Source organism: Oncorhynchus masou, chromosome 30, assembly GCF_036934945.1.
Source record: "Oncorhynchus masou masou isolate Uvic2021 chromosome 30, UVic_Omas_1.1, whole genome shotgun sequence".
Lineage (NCBI taxonomy): Eukaryota > Metazoa > Chordata > Actinopteri > Salmoniformes > Salmonidae > Oncorhynchus > Oncorhynchus masou.
The window spans coordinates 26,734,452-26,752,303 of record NC_088241.1 but is presented as its reverse complement, the minus strand read 5'-3'; the positions used below and the strand labels follow the sequence as shown (position 1 = coordinate 26,752,303).

The following is a 17,852-nucleotide window of genomic DNA, read 5'->3' as shown; positions in this document are numbered from 1 at the left end:
ATGACTTAAATGTAAATGTAATGGAAATGGAAATCTGTTCAGCATGTGAAGTAGCTAGTTGGTGCAGTTTGTTTTGGCAATTTTACAGCTATCAATTTAGAAGTCTACAATCTTACCATGTTCAACCTGCAGTCTGACATTGACAACAGCACCATGCAATGCACCCTGTACTGAAGAGGCAGACAAACAGGAGAAATGTGCTAGACCCCCTCTTCAATTACACATTTCTCCAGGTAGGAATATCTCAAAAATATGATCAATGGCTCAATCGAAGACAATCTCTCGCGTTATGACATCGGACAGTATTTAAATCTGACATGTATGACAGATGTTTTTGTGATCTAAAAGTCATATTCCTATTAACTTCCAGTGTAGTGAGATGCTTCATACCAGCCACATTTCTGCCTGCTTGAACAGCGATAGCTCAGATACACATGAAAACATGAAATGACCCAGGGAATCGATAGAACATCGCTCAAAATGGGTGAATCTTTCCTTTAAAGGGGCAGGTGATTTTTTTTGTCTCATCTGTGATATTTTGATTGAAAGACTAAGGTCACAAAACATGAAATAGCTTTGGGCAATATACCACATCAATTCTTACTAGTAAAACATTTCTTATTTTAGAGGCATGGTCCTCTGTTTTGGGGGGAAGGTTTTGGTGTAATTATGGAGAAAAAAACACATTTTGGCTAGTTAAAATGGGTGGCTGGTCAATTTTTAAATCTACCTGCCACAGAATGGCTGGCGGAACAAAACGTTAGTTTCAGGCCCTGAATAGGACAGAGAAAGTAGATGAAGAGAGAGTGAGAAGGAGCATATAAGAGAGTACAGGACAGAGGGAGACAGTTCTCCAACACTCAGCTCACCTGACGAGATCGCTGGGCTTCTTGAAGCTCTTGGGGCAGAAGTTACAGCAGTTGGCGAACTTGGGCTCTGTCTCCAGCTCCACCGCCTTGTCCTTGATCTCGCTGATGCGGTCGCGCTCCGCCGCCGACTGGGCCAGCACCTTCTCCGACACTGATGCCTCGTCACCAGGGTCATTTTTGGCCAGCTCCTCCGCCTGCTCCTCTGTGAAGGTTATGATGTTGGCCCGGTTCCTTTTCATCACGGTCTGCTCACCCTCCTCTTCCTCCTCGCCATCCTCATCCTCCAGCCCTGCGAGGGGAGAGACACGTAGGAGGAAAGGATTCACATGCTTCTTGAGTGTCAATCAACATTACGCCCACAACTCGAACTCAGACCTGGGTCCATTTCAGATGCATTTCAAATAATTGCTGCTTGTCAATTGTGCATGGTGATCTTAGGCTTGTGCGCGGCAGCTCGGCCATGGAAATCCATCTCATGAAGCACCCGACAAACAGTTATTGTGCGGATGTTGCGTTCAGAGGCAGTTTGGAACTCGGTAGTGAGGACAGACTATTTTTACGCGCTTCAACGGTCCCGTTCTGTGAGCAGATGTGGCCTACCACTTCGCGGCTGAGCCGTTGTTGCTCCTAAACGTTTCCACTTCACAATAACAGCACTTCCAGTTCACCGAGGCAGCTCCAGCAGCACAGAAATTTGACAAACTGACTTGTTGGAAAGGTGGCATCCTATGACAGTGCCACGTTGAAAGTAACTGAACTCTTCAGTAAGGCCCCTCTAAGGATAATGTTTATCTATGGAGATTTTATACACCTGTCAACAACGGGTGTGGCTGAAATAGTCAAATCCCTTAATTTGAAGGATTTTTTTAAAGGATTTTGTAAATACTACATCTCTGTACTTATATAATTAAATGGGACATTGACCAATATGGCTGCCATTATCAACAACATCTAGAGCTAAACAGATCTATGACACTAGCCACTCTAAATAAAAATGATATTGGTCACATACACATATTTAGCAGATGTTGTGGTGGGTGTAGCGAAATGCTTGTATAGTATATCTCTCTATGGCTATGTCCCAAATTCCTCTCATTCCTTCCTAAGTGTGCACTTGTTCACTTCCCTTCACTGATTTGGAAGGAAATGACTGGTATAAGAAATATCATAGAAACTCCTACTAGTCTCCACCAATCCAATGCTTTTAGATTTGTGGGAAGTAGTGAACGAATGCATACTTTAGGAGAAAGGAGATATTATTGGGACGCAGCCTATGTCTGTACCTCTGTCCACTTCAGCGTGGTCCTTCTTCAAGTGCTTCCTATACAGCACGTTGTTGCGGAAGCTGTCCTCACACATGTGACACTTGTAGGGCTTCAGGTGGACAACCATGTGGCGGTTCAGACTGCCATTGGTGGTGAAGGATGTGTCACACATGTTACACTTATAGGCCTTCACTCCTAGGAGTGGGAGCAAAGGAGACGGAGATATAAATAACCATATGTTTCATCAGTGTATTGACCAGTAAGGTTTAGGTTTCCCCAGAGGTGGAAAAAGTACCCCAATGTCATACTTGAGTAAAAGTAAAGATACCTTCATAGTAAAATACTCCTTGAGTAAAAGTCTAAAAGTATTTGGTTTTAAATATAAGCATCAAAAGTCAATGTAATTACAAAAAATATACTTACGTATCAAAAGTATTCCTTATATTAAGCAAACGGCATGATTTCTTGTTTTTTCATTTATTTAAGGATAGTCAGGGGATAATTTTACAAACAAAGCATTTGTGTTTAGTGAGTCTGCCAGATTAGAGTCAGTAGGGATACCTGGGATGTTCTCTTGACAAGTGTCTGAATTGGACCAATTTCCTGTATTGCTAAGCATTCAAAATGTAACGAGTACTTTTGGGTGTCAGGGAAAATGTATGTAGTAAAAAGCACATTTTCTTTAGGAATGTGTTGGAGTAAAAGCAAAAGATTGAAACTGTCAAGGAAAGTACAGTTCCCCCGACTCCCGAGTGGCGCAGCGGTCTAAGACACTGCATCACAGTGCTAGAGGTGTCACTACAGACCCAGATTCTATCCCGGTCTGTATCACAAGCAGCTGCGATCGGGAGTCTAATAGGGCAGCGCACAATTGGCCCAGTGTCGTCCTGGTTCGGGGAGGGTTTGGCCAGGGGGGCTTAATTGTGCTCATTGAGCTTTAGTGACTCCTTGTGGCGGGCAGGGCACCTGAAGGCTGACGTCAGTTGAAAGTTATTTCCTCTGACACATCGGTGCGGCTGGATTCCGGGTTAAGCAGACGGGTGTTAAGAAGCGCGGTTTGGCGGGTCATGTTTTGGAGGATGCATGACTCGACCTTCGCATCCCGAGCCCTTTGGGGAGTTGCAGCAATGATAAAAAAATCGAAATTGTGAGGAAAAAAAGTACAGATTCCCCCCAAAAAACTACTTAAGTAGTACAGTTGAAGTCGAAAGTTTAAATACACTTACGTTGGAGTCATTAAAACTCGATTTCAAACACCCCACAAATTTCTTGATAACAAACTATAGTTTTGGAAAGTCGGTTAGGAGTAATTTCTCCAACAATTGTTTACAGACAGATTATTTCACTTATAATTCACTGTATCACAATTCCAGTGGGTCAGAAGTTTACATACAGTAAGGTGACTGTGCCTTTTAAACAGCTTGGAAAATTCCAGAAAATGATGTTGTGGATTTCAAAGCTTCTGACAGGCTAATTGACATAATTTGAGTCAATTGGAGGTGTACCTGTGGATATATTTCAAGGCCTACCTTCAAACTGTGGAGTGCCTCTTTGCTTGACATAATAGGAAAATCTAAAGAAATCAGCCAACACATTAGAAGAAAAATTGTAGACCTCCACATGTCTAGTTCATCCTTGGGAGCAATTTCAAAACGCCTGAAGGTACCACGTTCATCTGTACAAACAATAGTACACAAGTATAAACAACATGGGACCACGCAGCCGTCATACCGCTCAGGAAGGAGACGCATTCTGTCTCCTAGAGATGAACGTAATTTGGTGTGAAAAGTGCAAATCAATCCCAGAACAACAGCAAAGGACCTTGTGAAGATGCTGGAGAAAACAGGTACAAAAGTACCCATATCAACCGTAAAACGAGTCCTATATCGACATAACCGGAAAGGCCGCTCAGCAAGGAAGAAGCCATTGCTCCAAAACTAACATAAAAAAGCCAGACAATGTTTTGCATACACATGGGGACAAAGATCGTACTTTTTGGATGAAAAACGTTCACGTTTTAAACAAGATATTTTGTCACTAAAAGATGCTCGACTATGCATATAATTGACAGCTTTGGAAAGAAAACACTGACGTTTACAAAACTGCAAAGATATTATCTGAGTGCCACAGAACTGATGCTACAGGCGAAACCAAGATGAAATTTCAAACAGGAAATGCCCCAGATTTTGAATGCGCTGTGTTCCAATGTCTCCTTATATGGCTGTGAATGCGCAAGGAATGAGCCTACACTTTCTGTCGTTTCCCCAAGGTGTCTGCAGCATTGTGACGTATTTGTAGGCATATCATTGGAAGATTGACCATAAGAGACTACATTTACCAGGTGTCCGCCTGGTGACCTCCGTTGAAATTATTGCGTAATCTCCAGCTGCATGCACGTTTCCATTTGGTTCAGAAGAGAAAGGCAACTGCCATGAATGATTTATCATCGAATAGATATGTGAAAAACACTTTGAGGATTGATTCTAAACAACGTTTGCCATGTTTTTTGTCGATATTATGGAGTTAATTTGGAAAAAAAGTTTGGTGTTGTAATGACTGAATTTTCTGGGGGTTTTCTTAGCCAAACGTGATGAACAAAACGGAGCGATTTCTCCTACACAAATAATCTTTTTGGAAAAACTGAACATTTGCTATCTAACTGAGAGTCTCCTCATTGAAAACATCTGAAGTTCTTCAAAGGTAAATGATTTTATTTGAATGCTTTTCTTGTTTTTGTGAAAATGTTGCCTGCTGAATGCTAGGCTTAATGCTATGCTAGCTATCAATACTCTTACACAAATGCTTGTGTAGCTATGGTTGAAAAGCATATTTTGAAAATCTGAGATGACAGTGTTGTTAACAAAAGGCTAAGCATGTGAGCCAATATATTTATTTCATTTCATTTGCGATTTTCAAAAATAGTTAACGTTGCGCTATGGTAATGAGCTTGAGGCTATAATTACGCTCCCGGATACAGGATTGCTCGTCGCAAGAGGTTAAACAATTTTGTCTGTCATAGTTGAAGTGTACCTATGATGATAATTACAAGCCTCTCATCTTTTTAAGTGGGAGAACTTGCACAATTGGTGGCTGACTAAATACTTTTTTGCCCCCACTGTATTGGGAGTGCCAACAGAAAAGCTCGTCAAAGGTAAGGCATGAATTATATTATTATTTCTGAGTTTCGTGTCGCGCCTGGTGGGTTGAATTATGATTGTCTGTGTTTGTTTGGTGGGGTGCTATCCTCAGAAATTCGCATGGATTGCTTTCGCTTTAAAGCCTTTCTGACACGTTGGCTGGATTAACAACAAGTGTAGCTTTAATTTGGTGTATTGCATGTGTGATTTCATGAAGGTTTAATATTTATAGTAATTTAATTTGAATTTGGCGCTCTGCCATTTCACCGGATGTTGTCAAATCGATTCCGATAAAGGGATCCCTAAGAAGTTTTAATTGCAAAGTCCCTCTTTGCCATGCAAATGTGCTGAATCCCCCAAAAAACATTTACACTGCATTTCAGCCCTGCCTCAAAAGCACCAGCTGACATGTCAGTGATTCTCTCGTTAACACAGGTGTGAGTGTTGACGAGGACAAGGCTGGAGATCACTGTCATGCTGACCGAGTTCAAATAACAGACTAGAAGCTTCAAAAGGAGGATGGTGCTGGGAATCATTGTTCTTCCTCTGTCAATCATGGTTACCTGAAAGGAAACACAAGCCGTCATAATTGCTTTGCACAAGAAGGGCTTCACAGGCAAGGATATTGCTGCCAGTAAGATTGCACCTAAATCAACCATTTATCGGATCACCAAGAACTTCAAGGAGAGTGGTTCAATTGTTGTGAAGAAGGCTTCAGGGCGCCCAAGAAAGTCCAGCAAGCGCCAGGACCGTCTCCTAAAGTTTATTCAGCTGCGGGATCGGTGCACCACCAGTACAGAGCTTGCTCAGGAATAGCAGCAGGCAGGTGTGAGTGCATCTGCACTCGAGGTCGACCGATTACTCGGAATGACCGATTAATTAGGGCCGATTTCAAGTTTTCATAACAATCGAAAATCAGTATTTTTGGACACCGATTCGGCTGATTGTTTTTACACACCATTATTTAATATTTTTTTCAACTAGGCAAGTCAGTTAAGAACGAATTCTTATTTTCAATGACGGCCTAGGAACGGTGGGTTAACTGCCTCGTTCAGGGGGAGAACGACAGATTTTCACCTTGTCAGCTCGGGGATTCAATCTTGCAACTTTACAGTTAACTAGTCCAACGCTCTAACCACCTGCCTCTCATTGCACTCCACAAGGAGACTGCCTGTTACGCGAATGCAGTAAGCCAAGGTAAGTTGCTAGCTAGCATTAAACTTATCTTATAAAAATTAATCAATCATAATCACTAGTTAACTATACATGGTTGATGATATTACTAGTTTATCTAGCGTGTCCTGCGTTGCATGTAATAGATGCGAATCGTTGCACCAATGTGTACCTAACCATGAACATCAATGCCTTTCTTAAAATCAATACACAGAAGTATATATTTTTAAACCTGTATATTTAGCTAAAATAAATCCAGGTTAGCAGGCAATATTAACCAGGTGAAATTGTGGCACTTCTCTTGCTTCATTGCACGCAGAGTCAGTGTATATGCAACAGTTTGGGTCGCCTAATTTGCCAGAATTTTACGTAATTATGACATAACATTGAAGGTTGTGCAATGTAACAGGAATATTTACACTAATGGATGCCACCCCTTAGATAGAATACGGAATGGTTCCGTATTTCACTGAAAGAATAAACATTTTGTTTTCGAGATGATAGTTTCCGGATTCGACCATATTAATGACCTAAGGCTCGTATTTCTGTGTGTTATTATGTTATAACTAAGTCTATGATTTGATAGAGCAGTCTAACTGAGCGGTGGTAGGCAGCAGCAGGCTCGTAAGCATTCATTCTAACAGCACTTTCGTGCATTTTGCCAGCAGCTCTTCGTTGTGCGTCAACCATTGCACTGTTTATGACTTCAAGCCTATCAACTCCCGAGATTAGGCTGGTGTAACCGATGTGAAATGGCTAGCTAGTTAGCGGGGTGTGCGCTAATAGCGTTTCAAACGTCACTCGCTCTGGGACTCTGCAAGGGTAACGCTGCTTCGAGGGTGGCTGTTGTCGTTGTGTTCCTGGTTCGAGCGTAGGGAGGAGCGAGGAGAGGGACGGAAGCTATACTGTTACACTGGCAATACTAAAATGCCTATAAGAACATCCAATAGTCAAAGGTTAACAAAATACAAATGGTATAGAAAGAAATAGTCCTATAATTCCTAGAATAACTACAACCTAAAACTTCTTACCTGGGAATATTGAAGACTCATGTTAAAAGGAAAAACCAGCGTTCATATGTTCTCATGTTCTGAGCAAGGAACTTAAACGTTAGCTTTCTTACATGGCACATATTGCACTTTTACTTTCTTCTCCAACACTTTGTTTTTGCATTATTTAAACCAAATTGAACATGTTTCATTATTTATTTGAGGCTAAATTGATTTTTATTGATGTATTATATTAAGTTAAAATAAGTGTTCATTCAGTATTGTTGTAATTGTCATTATTACAAATACATTATTTCTTTAAAAAAAATGTATATTGTTATTATTATTATTTATTTTTTTATCAGCCGATTAATCAGTATCAGCTTTTTTTGGTCCTCCAATAATCGGTATCGGTGTTGAAAAATCATAATCGGTCGACCTCTAATCTGCATGCAGGCGAAGACTTTTGGAGGATGGCCTGGTGTCAAGCAGGGCAGCAAAGAAGCCACTTCTCTCCAGGAAAAACATCAGGGACAGACTGACATTCTGCAAACGGTACACGGATTGGACTGCTGAGGACTGGGCTAAGTCATTTTCTCTGATGAATCCCCTTTCTGTTTGTTTGGGGCATCTGGAAAAAAGCTTGTACGAAGTCGACAAGGTGAGCGCTACCATCAGTCCTGTGTCATGCCAACAGTAAAGCATCCTGAGACCATTCATGTGTGGGGTTGCTTCTCAGCCAAGGGAGTGGGCTCACTCACAATTTTGCCTAAGAACACAGCCATGAAGGAACAGTTTGGTGACGAACAATGCCTTTTCCAGCATGATGGAGCACCTTGCCATAAGGCAAAAGTGATAACTAAGTAGCTCGGGGAACAAAACATCGATATTTTGGGTCCATGGTCATGAAACTCCCCAGACCTTAATCCCATTGAGAACTTGTGGTAAATCCTCAAGAGGTGGGTGGACAAACAAAAACCCACAAATTCTGACAAACTTTAAGCATTGATTATGCAAGAATGGGCTGCCATCAGTCAGGATGTGGCCCAGAAGTTAGGCGGATTGCAGAGGTCTTGAAAAAGAAGGGTCAACACTGCAAATATTGACTCTCTGCATCAACTGCATGTAATTGTCAATAAAAGCCTTTGACACTTATGAAATACTTATCATAATATCGCAATACTTCAGTATTCCATAGTAACATCTGAAGAAAATATCTAAAGACACTGAAGCAGCAAACTTTGTGAAAATTAATATTTGTGTCATTCTCAAAACTTTTGGCCACGACTATACAATCATTGAGATGAGATTGGAGATGTTGCTTAGAGCTGCCCTGCCCTATAAAAAAAACATTTGAGTTTGCTATTCAACAAGAAGCATTGCCTGATGCGAACCATGCCTCAAACAAAAAGAGATCTCAGAAGACCTAAGATAAAGAATTGTTGACTTGCATAAAGCTAGAAAGGGTTTCAAAAGTATCTCTAAAAGCCTTGATGTTCATCACTCCACGGTAAGACAAATTGTCTATAAATGGAGAACGTTCAGGGCCTGGACACCTTGCTATCATCGTCGGAAAAATTAATTCTTAAGTGTATCAAGATATTTTGGCTATCTGTCCGCTAATTGAAATTCAAGAGAAGTTGGGTGATGCAACAGGACAACAACCCAAAACACAGAAGTAAATCAACAACAGAATGGCTTCAACAGAAGAAAATAAGCCTTCTGGAGGGGCCCATAAGTCCTGACCTCAACCCGATTGAGATGCTGTGGGATGACCTCAAGAGAGCTGTTCACACCAGACATCCCAAGAATATTGCTGAACTGAAACAGTTTTGTAAAGAGGAATGGTCCAAAATTCCTAATGACCGTTGTGCAGGTTTGGTTGAGGTTATTGCTGTCAAAGGAGTTATTAAATCTAGTTATTAAATCCAAGGGTTCACATACATTTACCACCCTACACTATGAATGTTTAGAAGGGTGTTCAATAAATAAAGAATTGTTTGTGCATTATTAGTTTAAGCAGACTGTGTCTGTCTACTGTTGTGACTTAGATGAAGATCAGATCAAATGTTATGATCAATCTATGCAGAAGTCCAGGTAATTCCAAAGGGTTAACATACTTTTTCTTGCCACTGTATGCAGGCGTGCTGATGTACACTGTTCTTACCTGTGTGTGTGTTGAGGTGGGACTTGAGGACCCCTGCTGAGACGAAGCATCGGCCACAAATGTTGCAGCAGTAGGGTTTCTCTCCGGTGTGGGAGCGCACGTGTTGCTTCAGATGGCTGGACTTCTTAAAAGGTTTATTACACATGGTGCACCTGGGGGGAATCAAACACACAGGTCGTGTTCATTAGGAATCAAACTCAAGAAAACAGACTAAAACAGGGAGGGACTAACTGACCACCAAAAGGAAACACTTATTTGGTCTGTTGCAAAACCCTTTCCATCGCATGCCCTAATGAACACAACCATTATATAATAGAGACGGTCTGTTTCTGTCAATGAGATGGGTATCAATAAAGCTCCTATAAAGTCACAAATCATCAGTTAACAATACTGACAACAGGAATCATTTCACAATTCCACCACCAATTCACAAAGCAAGTTGGGGTTTATAAAAGTACATCAGACTTTTTGTGAAGTGGGATAATTGAAAACCAAACCTTTTTTTTGGAAAGGTCACTAACTCAGCCCTATGGCATCTGTTTGTGCTTTCTGTTTGGAAGGTGTGAGTTATGGGTTGAAGCTTTAAAAATTGCAGCGTACTGCGGCGCAGCATGCATGGTGCAGCAGAATTCTATGGCACGTTATTTAAGTGTAAACCACTGGTACCATTGATTCTAGTTAGTGCTAGTTTGACTACCAGAGAGCATCTTTGAGAAGCATTTGAGATAGCCTTCAATAGTGTCTGTACTAGAGAATGCAGGCACACGGAAGACCGGGGTACAATTCCCTGATGGGGAGGAAGGAGCAGGCTGTCCTTGTAAATAATAATTTGTTCATAACTGATTCCATGTGTGTTATTTCATAGTTGTTTCATAAATGTCTTCTATTATTCTACGATGTAGAAAATAGTCCAAATAAAGAAAAAACCCTGTAATTAGAAGGTGTGTCTAAACTTTTGACTGGTACTTGCTTATTTAATTGGATTAATATTATGTTGTTTCTATTCCAAGAAAAATTAAAAACCCTCTGGGTTTCCATTAGGATGGAACAGAAAATATCGCAATGTTCAACGTAACGGCCGGGAGTACATTACTGGGCTATTTAGCTAAAGAAGCCCAGTGTCGTGCAGACACGCAGGACACCGGGGTTCCATTCCCCGACGAGGAGGAAGGAGTAGGCTGTCCTTGTATATAAGAATTAGTTCTTAACTGACTTGACTAGTTAAATAAAGGTAACACTAAGAGCATAACATTTCTTCACCCTAATTTTCGAATTCTAGTCTTAACCAACACCCAAACAGAGATTCAGTGAAAATAAAAAATCTCCTTGATTTATCAAGACCAGTCCCCGTCTCAGAGCAGCGCGAAACGTGCTAAAACAGTTGTAGGCTATTGCTTCTAAATTAATAATAATAATCAAATTGTTTAAAAAATAAAAATATTTTGGAGATGATTTTGTTTTCAAATAACGTAAAATGAGCGAGAAAAAGGCCAATCTTGAACATGGGGTGAGACAATGTTACTAATTTGTAAATAAAGCCAGTTAATTAATTATTTCTGTTTTTAGATGGAGAGAAAACAAAAACCCACAATCATCTCACGGGTCTCCCAGTAGAGGGCGGCGCGGGTGTTGAACCAGCATCTGTAGCAACACAGCTAATAATCCTGTCTTATACAGCGCCTGAGTGGTGCAACAGTCTAACGTGACCGGTCGGGAGTGGCCTACAGTACAACAGTAAGAGCAAACTAATCCTAACAAAATAAAAACCTTAGAGTAACAACAGTTTTAGTAAGTAATACTGAAGTCGTGCACAATTATCAGTTTCTATTTGGGTTTATGTCACCCATTCATTGTCAGTTAGAGACACAGTAGGACTCAAAAGCATAATCAGTGCTCTAACTCCCCCTTGCTCTGGTCTGGAGCAACGAAGTGGTGACGCAGGGTACTGTACTAAACCACAAATTACCTCTAAGCCCAGCAGCAACAATCACAAAACTTTAAGTGGAGCAACCACTGTCTACACAGCCTTTAGAATGAGACAGAGAGAGATAATCAACCCATATACAGTGGGGAGAACAAGTATTTGATACACTGCCGATTTTGCAGGTTTTCCTACTTACAAAGCATGTAGAGGTCTGTAATTTTTTTATCATAGGTACACTTCAACTGTGAGAGACGGAATCTAAAACAAAAATCCAGAAAATCACATTGTATGATGGTTTTAAATCCAAAAATGAAAATACTGCCCTCTCGTCACAAAAGGTTAAAGAAAAACGAAACAGGTCTGTGAGAGCCGGAATTCTTACTGGTTGGTAGGTGATCAAATACTCATGTCAGGCAATAAAATGCTAATTAATTACTTAAAACCATCATACAATGTGATTTTCTGGATTTTTGTTTTGGATTCCATCTCTCACAGTTGAAGTGTGCCTATGATAAAAATGACAGACCTCTACATGCTTTGTAAGTAGGAAAACCTGCAAAATCAGCAGTGTATCAAATACTTGTTCTCCCCACTGTATATGAGGTGTATGTGTGTACTTATCTAAACAGAATGTGGAGCCTAATTTTGATACATATATAGGACTCCATACAGAGCATTACATTCAAACTGAAGTCACACTATACTAAGAAGTCACACCCTATACTCTTTTCTCACTGTTAAAACCTTGGTTTTGATTACATCTGTGTCATATCTGAAGGAGAAAGTTCAGTAGTTTACAATCTCAAATATATATTCCCCTTATCCATCTACGTCCTCCTTTCTCTTGTTTTGTCTATACCGCTAGTCGTTTCATACTAGACAATCATTAATAACGCATTGTGCGCTGACGTGGTAGGGGATTTTGTAAGTCTTTTTTTGCATCAGTTCTGAGTGCCATGGGGAACAACTGAGGGAACAACTGAATAAAAGCATGACGCATTACTCAGTCCCCTTCCCGTCCCACTCTCTGTTTCCACAACGCAACAACATCCGTGGCTAGTGTCCTCTGCTACATCTGACGCACAAGTTAGTCACTAAACAAAAAGCTTGGAGCAACACAAACTGGCACAGTCACCTTTACATACAGTGCCTTGCGAAAGTATTCGGCCCCCTTGAACTTTGCGACCTTTTGCCACATTTCAGGCTTCAAACATAAAGATATAAAACTGTATTTCTTTGTGAAGAATCAACAACAAGTGGGACACAATCATGAAGTGGAACGACATTTATTGGATATTTCAAACTTTTTTAACAAATCAAAAACTGAAAAATTGGGCATGCAAAATTATTCAGCCCCCTTAAGTTAATACTTTGTAGCGCCACCTTTTGCTGCGATTACAGCTGTAAGTCGCTTGGGGTATGTCTCTATCAGTTTTGCACATCGAGAGACTGACATTTTTTCCCATTCCTCCTTGCAAAACAGCTCGAGCTCAGTGAGGTTGGATGGAGAGCATTTGTGAACAGCAGTTTTCAGTTCTTTCCACAGATTCTCGATTGGATTCAGGTCTGGACTTTGACTTGGCCATTCTAACACCTGGATATGTTTATTTTTGAACCATTCCATTGTAGATTTTGCTTTATGTTTTGGATCACTCCATCCATATATATGCAAAATGTCAATTTATTTTGTGCGTTTGATCGCAACGCAACGTGACTACATAATATCTCAAAAGTTACCTGTAAGCATTGTCCAAACATTTCAAACTATTTTTGTAATACAACTTCAGGTATTTTTTTACGTAAATAATGGATACAATTGAAGACGAGATATACTGTGTTCAATACTGGAGGAAAACAAAGTGGAGTGTGCTTTCAGGTCACGCGCCTCTAACAAAGAGTACACCTCCCTCGAGTAACAGTGTTACTTCTTCATTTCTCCGTTTTGGAAACTTCAGAGTGTTTTCTATCCAAATCTACTAATAATATGCATATCTTAGCGGACGTGAAAATACTGCCCCCTGTCCCAAAGAAGTTAACCACACAGAGACGCATACAAAGCTCTCCCTAGCCCTCCATTTGGCAAATATGACCATAATTCTATCCTGCTGATTCCTGCTTAAAAGCAAAAATTAAAGCAGAAAGCACCAGTGACTCGATCAATAAAAAAAGTGGTCAGATGAAGCAGATGCTAAGCTACAGGACTGTTTTGCTAGCACAGACTGGAATATGTTCAGGGATTCCAGCGATGGCATTGAGGAATACACTACACCAGTTATTGGCTTCATCAATATGTGTACCGATGACGTCATCCTCACATTGACCGTACGTACATACCCCTACCAGAAGCTATGGATTACAGGCAACATCTGCACTGAGCGAAAAGCTAGAGCTGCTGCTTTCAAGGAGTGGGACTCTAATCCGGATGCTTATAAGAAATCCCGCTATGCCCTCCAACGAACCATCAAACAGGCAAAGAGTCAATACAGGACTAAGATCAAATTGCATTACACCGGCTCTGACGCTAGACGCATGTGGCAGGGCTTACAAACCAAACAGACTACAGCCGAGAGCTTCCCAGTGACACGAGCCTACCAGACGAGCTAAACTGCGTCTATGCTCACTTCGAGGCAAACAATACTAAAACATGCATGAGAGCACCAGCTGTTCCGGGAAGACTGTGATCATGCTCTCCGCAGCCGATGTGAGTAAGACCTTTAAACAGGTCAACATTCACAAGGCCACAGGGCCAGACGGTTTACCAGGACGTGTACTGAGACCATGCGCTGATCGACTGGCAAGTGTCTTCACTGACACTTTAAACCTCTCCCTGTCCGAGTCTGTAATACCAACATATTTTAAGCAGACCACCATAGTCCCTGTGCCCAAAAACACTAAGGTAACCTGCCTAAATGACTACCGCCTCGTAGCACTCATGTCTGTAGCCATGAAGTGCTTTGAAAGGCTGGTCATGGCTCACATCAACACCATTATTCCAGAAACCCTACACCCACTCCAATTTGCATACTACCCTAACAGAGCCACAGATGCTTCCATCTCTATCACACTCCACACTGCTCTTTCCCACCAGGACAAAAGGTGTTCATTGACTACAGCTCAGCGTTCAACACCAGAGTGTCTTCAAAACTCATCAATAAGCTAAGGACCCTGGGACTAAACACCTCCCTTGCAACTGGATCCTGGACATCGTGACTGGCCGCCCCCAGGTGGTAAGGGTAAGTAACAACACATCCGCCACGCTGATCCTCAACACAGGGGCCCCTCAGGGTGCGTGCTCAGTCCCCTCCTGTACTCCCTGTTCACTCATGACTGCACGCCAGGTACGACTCCAACACTATCCTAAATTTACCGATGACACAGTAGTAGGCCTGATTACCGACAACGACGAGACAGCCTATAGGGAGAAGGTCAGGGACGTGGCCGTGTGGTGCCAGGAGAACAATCTCTCCCTCAACGTGATCAAGACAGAGGAGATGATTGTGGACTACAGAAAAAAGAGGACCAAGCAAGCCCCCATTCTCATCGACGGGGCTGGAGTGGAGCAGGTTGAGAGCTTCAAGTTCCTTAGTGTCCACATCACCAAAAAACTAACATGGTCCAAGCACACCAAGACAGTTGTGAAGAGGGCACGACAAAGCCTATTCCCCCTCAGGAAACTAAAAAGATTTGGCATGGGTCCTCAGATCCTCAAAAGGTTCTTCAGCAGCACCATCGAGAGCATCCTGACTGGTTGCATCACTGCCTGCTATGGTAACTGCTCGGCCTCCGACCGCAAGTCACTACAGAGGGTAGTGCATAAGGCCCAGTACATCACTCGGGCCAAGCTTCCTGCCATCCAGGACCTCTATACCAGGCAGTGACAGAGGAAGGCCCAAAAATGGTCAAAGACTCCAACCACACTAGTCATAGACTGTTCTCTCTGCTACCGAATAGCAAGCGTTACCGGAGCGCCAAGTCTAGGTCCATGAGGCTTCTAAACAGCTTCTACCCACAAGCCATAAGACTCTTGAACATCTAATAATTTGCCTACCCAGGCTATTTGCATTGCCCCCCCACCCCATCTTTTACACCGCTGCTACTCTCTGTTGTTATCATCTATGCATAGTGACTTTAATAACTACCTAAAACCCTTGCCAACAAGAGGTTTTGCCACCAAGTACTAGGGTAAAACTTATTTCGCTCATTAAAATGCAAATCAATTTTACGTTTTTCTGGATTCTTTTGTTGTTATTCTGTCTCTCACTGTTCAAATAAACCCACCATTAAAATTATAGACGGATCATTTCTTTGTCAGTTGGCAAACGTACAAAATCAGCAGGGGATCAAATACTTTCCCCCCCTCACTGTACATGTATATATTAACTCAACTAACCGGTGCCCCCGCAAACTGACTCCGGTACCGGTACCCTCCTGTATATAGTCTGGCTATTGTTTTAACTGCTGCTCTTTAATTACTAGTTACTTTTATTTCTTATTTAATTTTTTTAACTGCATTGTTGGTTAGGGGCTTGTAAGTAAGCATTTCACTCTAAGGTCTACACCTGTTTTTTTGCAGCACATGTGACTAATAAAATTTGATTTGACATGTCTCGCACTCAAAATGGTCACTTTATCAGGAGACAATAAGAGCAACGGGGGTGCGATTCTGATAGTGTTATCTTTGTTTTGCATTCCTCCGTGTCGACTGCTAATGCTGTTACAGCCCTAGAGCACAACTTTTGATAAAAGGTGCATAACAGTGTTATCTGCTGAGCTGGGAACAATGACAGAAAGTAAAAGCATCCATTACTTGCCGAAAATTATAGGCTCGCTGTCGCTTACAGACATTTACATTTTAGTCATTTAGCAGAGGCTCTTATCCAAAACGACAGCAGTGAGTGCATACATTTTTCTAACTTTTTATTTTTGTACTGGTCCCTGTGGGAATCGAACCCACAACCATTGCAAGCGCCATGAACTACCAACTGAGCCACACAGACACACACACACCGCAGACACACACACAATGGACAAACACACACACTGGACAAACACACACACTGGACAAACACACACACTGGACAAACACACTCACTGGACAAACACACTCACTGGACAAACACACTCACTGGACAAACACACACCTGTAAGCCCTCTTGCTGTTGTCCTCGCTGTCTTCTGGGTCTTGGTAGTCTTGCGTCTGGTCAGACAGCTGGAGGTCTCCTTGGCTAGTCTCCTGGAGCAGGCCACTTGTCTAAACAGAAGTTTATGCAACCTTTAATTAACGACATCATGAATAAATCACTGAATACTGAATATTTGAACTGACTACTTAAGGCTACATTTAATTTAGTCGTTTTTGGCTTGATAGAACACTCGTTAAGTTAGGGTGGCAAACAGGTTCTGAGATGGCTTCTACCCCCAAGCCATATGATTGCTAATAGCCAGAATGCTAAATAGTTCATTAATGTTACCCAAACTATCTGCACTGACTTTATCTTGCACTGACCCTACACACATTCACTAGACTTTATATACACACACCATATACACAAATCACACACTACACTGTCACTCCCCCACACATCGCTCACTCAAACACTACATACACACATAACACAGACTTTTAGACACACAATCTGCTGCTGTTATGCCGTTTATTATTTTATGCTCATTATTATCTATCTGGATGCGTAGTCACTATACCCTGCCTTCATGTACACATCTACCTCAAGTATCTCTGCACATTGATCTGGTACTGGTACTCTCTGTATATAGCTCCATTCTTGTGTATTTTATTTATTTTGAGTTAGTTCATATTTTATTTATTATTATAATTCTTTTAAACACTGCATCGTTGGGAAAAGTTTGTAAGCAAGCATTCCACTGTAAAGTCTACACTAGTTGTATTCGACAGGTGATGAAAAAAAATGTGAATTGAAATTTCCCAAAGACCATGGGTTTTTCAGAAATCCCTATGGAAGGGTTTACTGAGAACTAGGGAAATTTTGCAACCCTACTCTACATAGAGCCAATGTCACGCTATGATGGTGAGATGGAAGCCCCCTGTGGAAGGTGTGGAGTTAGAGGCTGCAGGTGCTGGATTCACCACCTCTTGGCTGGGCACATGGAGCAGGTTCTGGGGGTGGTAGCTGGAGGAGAGGGCTTGAGACTCCAGTGTGCTGGAGTCCTGTAGCTGCTGCACAGTAGAGAACTGGGCCTGGGGATAGCCCTCTGTGGTGATGGTGAAACCTGCAGGAGGACACAACGGGGTACAGTCAGCACTACAGCAAACAATGGGTTGAACGTGTATGAGAACTTAAGGGACCCT

General features: G+C 41.7%; 1 protein-coding gene across 1 annotated transcript in view; it reads right to left on the bottom strand.

Moving 5' to 3' along the window:
* The window catches only part of LOC135522456 (zinc finger protein 236-like), a 122,768-nt gene that overhangs the window by 48,055 nt on the left and 56,861 nt on the right, over positions 1-17,852 (bottom strand). Inside the window, exons 16-20 of the mRNA XM_064948730.1 lie at positions 17,634-17,773; positions 16,666-16,775; positions 9,601-9,752; positions 2,153-2,329; positions 870-1,158 (exon numbers count right to left, since the gene is read on the bottom strand). Of these exons, the coding sequence (XP_064804802.1) occupies positions 870-1,158; positions 2,153-2,329; positions 9,601-9,752; positions 16,666-16,775; positions 17,634-17,773 (868 nt within the window). The remainder of the gene's footprint in view (positions 1-869; positions 1,159-2,152; positions 2,330-9,600; positions 9,753-16,665; positions 16,776-17,633; positions 17,774-17,852) is intronic.